This window comes from Myotis davidii, unplaced genomic scaffold, assembly GCF_000327345.1.
Source record: "Myotis davidii unplaced genomic scaffold, ASM32734v1 scaffold875, whole genome shotgun sequence".
Classification (NCBI taxonomy): domain Eukaryota; kingdom Metazoa; phylum Chordata; class Mammalia; order Chiroptera; family Vespertilionidae; genus Myotis; species Myotis davidii.
In genome coordinates, this window is record NW_006286244.1 from 742,292 (window position 1) to 746,993 (window position 4,702).

Genomic DNA, 4,702 nt, shown 5'->3' on the forward strand with positions numbered 1-4,702 from the left:
TTGGTTTCCCCAAAATATTTACATTTCATGTCAGAGCTAAGCAAACTTGGTACTAATCACAAATCTCTCAACATCACAGGCTGATGAACACACATGTATCTATGTATACAGATACATGTGTGTGCATTTCAAATAAAACTAATGGTCCTACTAGACTGTTTTTAATACATTAAATTTTTAATTGATTACTTTTATTTTGCTTAAAGAAGTAATTTGCAAAATAAAAACTTGAAAAAAAGTCAAATGACATACTAGTCTTCTACTGAAAGTTTTTTCTTTTACTAGAATTCAAGCTACAGCAGCTTTACCTACCGCCACCCCCATGCCCTGATGCAGAAAGACTAAGGGCAAGCTGAAAGCATGAACTAATCTGTGCTTTCACGGAAACACCTTGATTGAAGATAACACAGCCAGTTCTTAAGATGCGGTGTCAGGAACCTCCACAGTGACACCCATAATCGTATTAAAAATCTAGGGCTCTAAATGTGGTGCTAGCAAGAGTCCTAAAAGTGTAACAAATACTCAACATACAAATTTACAACACAGAGTAACCTGAGGATCTCGAAAATGCATTTTGTGACGTTTGAAATTTTGAGTATTTGGATAAGATGGTAAGTAGTACCTGTATTTTGTAAGAAATCTGAAAAGACTGTTCAAAGTAGTAGTTTGATTCTAACATGGAGACTGACTGGGGCACGTGATAGTCTGCCACGGCCACAGATGATTAAAGACAACTAGTTGCTGCTTTTTTTTTTTAAGTAATCTAAAGTCTCAGTAAGGAAAATGATCTCCTAATACCTCATATTTGAAGTGCAAGGTTAAAATTAGAAAAGAGTGCTTGAAACTGCTCATCATTTAGTCCTTAAAATCCTGCACTGAAGTTACTGGAGCCTGAAAATTGATTCTGACAGGTGCATCTTCTCATTGACTTTCTCAACACAGTGGGGGCGATGGACACATGCCAGGCAGCTCTGTGACTAACAGACTCGGCCATAACCGCGCCGTCTGTCCCACGAAATGATGCCTGGCCGTTTGACACCGAAGGCCGCTGACAGTGCACAGCCCCAATAGCGTGTCAAGTCAATGCTAACGCCCGCCAACACCTTCCCACCTGCCCCGAGGCTCTGACACGGCCTCGCAGAGCTCTGACACTGCCTTCCTCTGCGTGCACACACTTCTCAATCTTCCACTTGGGCCCAAGTGCACCTGGCCAGAGCCCCCAAGACAGAGAGTGGAAGTGCCCCGTCCCCTTTCCGGTGCTCACTGCTACCGAGGTGTGCTGCTAAAGACGTTCCCGGGCGATCTTTCCACAGCGCCTCAGCTCCCGCTGCCCTGGTCTCAGCAGCCTCTCAGCCCCTTTCAGGCAGTTCGGGGAGAGTGAGCACGCTGTAAACCTGTGCTTTCCCTCCACAGAATGACTGCACGGAGACGCCGAGCCCGAGCCGGAAGATGGTGACCCGGGAACAGCGCTGACTGCAGAGGAAGCCGGCCCGCCGCCTCCTCCCGCGTGTCCACCATGCTCCAGTGGCGGCGGCGGCACTGCTGCTGGGCCAAGCGCTCCCTGTTCCGGGCCCCCCTCGTCGGGGCGCTCTCCCTGGCCTTCCTCTTTGCCATGTTCTTGTTCTTCCACCACCACGACTGGCTGCCAGGCAGAGCTGGGTTAAAAGAGAACCCTGTGATCTACACTTTCCGAGGATTCCGTTCTACGAAAAGCGAGACCAACCACAGCTCTCTGCGGAACATCTGGAAAGAAACGGTCCCGCAAACGCTGAGGCCTCAAGCTGCCACCAACCCCAACGACACAGACCTGTCGCCGCAAGGAGTGACGGGGCTGGAGAACACGCTCAGTGCCAACGGGAGCCTTTACAGCGACAAGGACACCGGACACCCACATGCTCACCACTTCAAGTATCTCATCAACGAGCCTGCCAAGTGCCAGGAGAAGAGCCCGTTCCTAGTCCTGCTAATCGCTGCGGAGCCGGAGCAAACAGAGGCCAGGAGAGCGATTCGGCAAACGTGGGGCAACGAGAGTCTAGCCCCCGGCATCCACATCACACGGATTTTTCTGTTGGGCGTAGCAAGTACTCATTTAAATGGCTACTTTCAACGCGCAATACTGGAAGAGAGCAGACAACATCACGACATAATCCAACAGGACTATTTAGATACATACTACAACCTGACCATTAAAACGCTAATGGGCATGAACTGGGTTGCCACGTACTGCCCACACGCTTCGTATGTGATGAAAACGGACAGTGACATGTTTGTCAACACTGAATACTTAATACACAAGCTACTGAAGCCAGACCTGCCGCCCAGACATAACTATTTCACTGGCTACCTAATGAGAGGCTACGCGCCCAATCGAAACAAAGACAGCAAGTGGTACATGCCGCCGGACCTCTACCCGAGCGAGCGCTACCCCGTCTTCTGCTCGGGGACGGGCTACGTGTTCTCGGGAGACCTGGCCGAGAAGGTATTTAAAGTCTCTCTCAGCATCCGCCGTTTGCACTTGGAGGATGTGTATGTCGGGATCTGTCTTGCCAAGCTGAGGATTGATCCTGTGCCCCCGCCCAATGAGTTTGTGTTCAACCACTGGCGAGTTTCTTATTCCAGCTGTAAATACAGCCACCTAATTACCTCTCATCAGTTCCAGCCCAGTGAGCTGATAAAATACTGGAACCATTTACAACAAAATAAGCACAACGCGTGTGCCAACGCGGCCAAGGAAAAGGCAGGCAGGTATCGCCACCGTAAACTACACTAGAAAACACGAGACTTTTCTGTTCAAACGTGCAATCTGTAAAATAGTGCTAAAAGCATGTATAGTTAAAACGGATGAGACCATAGGACAAGTTTTAGTTAAAACTCATCACATACAAGAATTCCAAAATATTTTTTTAATTTATGAAGATGGTAATTCTTAAAAGTACATTATATAACAAAAAAGGTCTCCCGAGGGGATCTATAAAGAACTGTTTAAGGGGATTCTGTGTATTAACATGCAATAACAAGCATGCATATGTCAATGACTCAAGTCTCATGTTAGGGGCCAGTAAGATGTATTTGCCTATATTTTCCTCATGAATTTTAATTTAAGAAATGGAGACAGTCCAAAGACCCTTCGTTTTAGATTCAGCATATAATTAAATGTAAATAAAACATCACTGTTAATTTTATGAAGACTTTGTAATTGTGCAAACGACAAATTTTGTGACCTGACTACTCTAGGGATCTAAAAACTGTATTCCATGCAATAAGATTCAGTTGAGTTATTCCAGAAACACATTTATAAAGTTCAGGTGATTCATCAATGCAGTTCTCATCTAAGTACTTATTTAAAAAAAAACAACAATGGAGATACTCATTTTCTTTTACTAAGACTCACATATATCGGGGAAAATCTTTTGACATGACGTGATAAAATGTGAAAAATCAATGTGTCTCAGGCTCAAGTTTCTATAAAAAGTAAAGGTTTCAAAGTCGACAGATGTGTTCTCTGGTTGGTGTGAGGGCCACGCTGGTACCTGAGCAAGCCACTCCACCAGCCGGCGACTGCGCTCTGCAGGAGTGCTTGCACTTCGCGCAGGCACATCTATAAAAATAGATCATGTCCCTCTCGCTGAGGCAGAGGTGATTACTTACAGGCACAAAGAGAATGTGCTGCTGGAAGCAGATAAAAGTAAAGAGCGCACAGCCGCCCCATTCAATCCTTTTCTAAGATGCGTGCCTGCCAAGCGGCAGCATCTGGGACTTTACTTCCTGACAGCAGGTGCACACACGCCAACTCTTAATCACTCCATGGCACCTACTTCTCGCCGAGCGCCAAGTTTACAAACCTGCAGTTTTTAATCCGCTAGATGACAAACAGTGTGCATTACCTGTGAAAAGCCTTCTGGGGGAAGAGGGGAAAACTACCCATGTTTGATGAAGACTTGATTCTAGGATGAACAATGTATACGATGCACTTTTATCAGGTTTTTAATAAAAAGGGTGAAAACATCTTTACTGAGTGTTGTGGTGCAAATATTTTTCACAGTGATTTTGGTTGGTTCCATTATACATTTTAAAATCAGGAAATACTAAACCTACCAACTCTAAAATAGTGTTTCTATTTCACACAAGTAATTAAACTTATTAATCTTAATTTCGTCAGTTAGTTATCCTTATTCTAATAACGATCATTTTTTAAGTAATTGAACTTATTAATCTTAATTTCGTCAGGATGTTAGTTATCCTTATTCTAATAACGATCATTTTTACCTTCAATTCTGAAGATATTATATAGAAACAGAATTGTAACATTTGTAAATTTCAGAATCACAGAAACTGCACTTAGTATTTAAGATACTAAGTACTTAGTATTTAAGATGAATTCTGTTTATAAACAATTTACTGCTCATTTTTAATTCAGTACTCATTCCTATTCTACACAGAGTAATTCTGAATGCTGAGCTAGCTAATACCATGGGCTCTTAGCAAAATCTGTTTTTAATTTAATTTCATTTCCATGTTATACAAAGACTACCAGAGCACTAAGTAAAAGTCACACATAATGGGACAGTAATGCCAAAGTAGGTAAGTTTGATGAAAGGCAAAAGGAATCCTTCCATGAACATATGATTCCACTGATTTGGATATGGGCTCATCCACCTTGAGAGTAAATCTCTCCTTTCTACTCCTAAAGTAAAAAAAAGGT

The 4,702-nt window shown here is 43.7% G+C and overlaps 2 protein-coding genes across 2 annotated transcripts in view; one reads left to right on the forward strand and one right to left on the reverse strand.

The window, feature by feature from the left end:
• Positions 1-4,003, forward strand: part of B3GALT2 (Beta-1,3-galactosyltransferase 2) — a 20,715-nt gene extending 16,712 nt beyond the window's left edge. Inside the window, exon 3 of the mRNA XM_006757648.2 lies at positions 1,414-4,003. Within this exon, the coding sequence (XP_006757711.1) occupies positions 1,517-2,770 (1,254 nt within the window). The 5' untranslated portion in view covers positions 1,414-1,516 and the 3' untranslated portion in view covers positions 2,771-4,003. The remainder of the gene's footprint in view (positions 1-1,413) is intronic.
• CDC73 (cell division cycle 73) overlaps positions 1-4,702 on the reverse strand; it is a 61,764-nt gene that overhangs the window by 29,406 nt on the left and 27,656 nt on the right. The gene's annotated exons all lie outside the window — the stretch shown is intronic.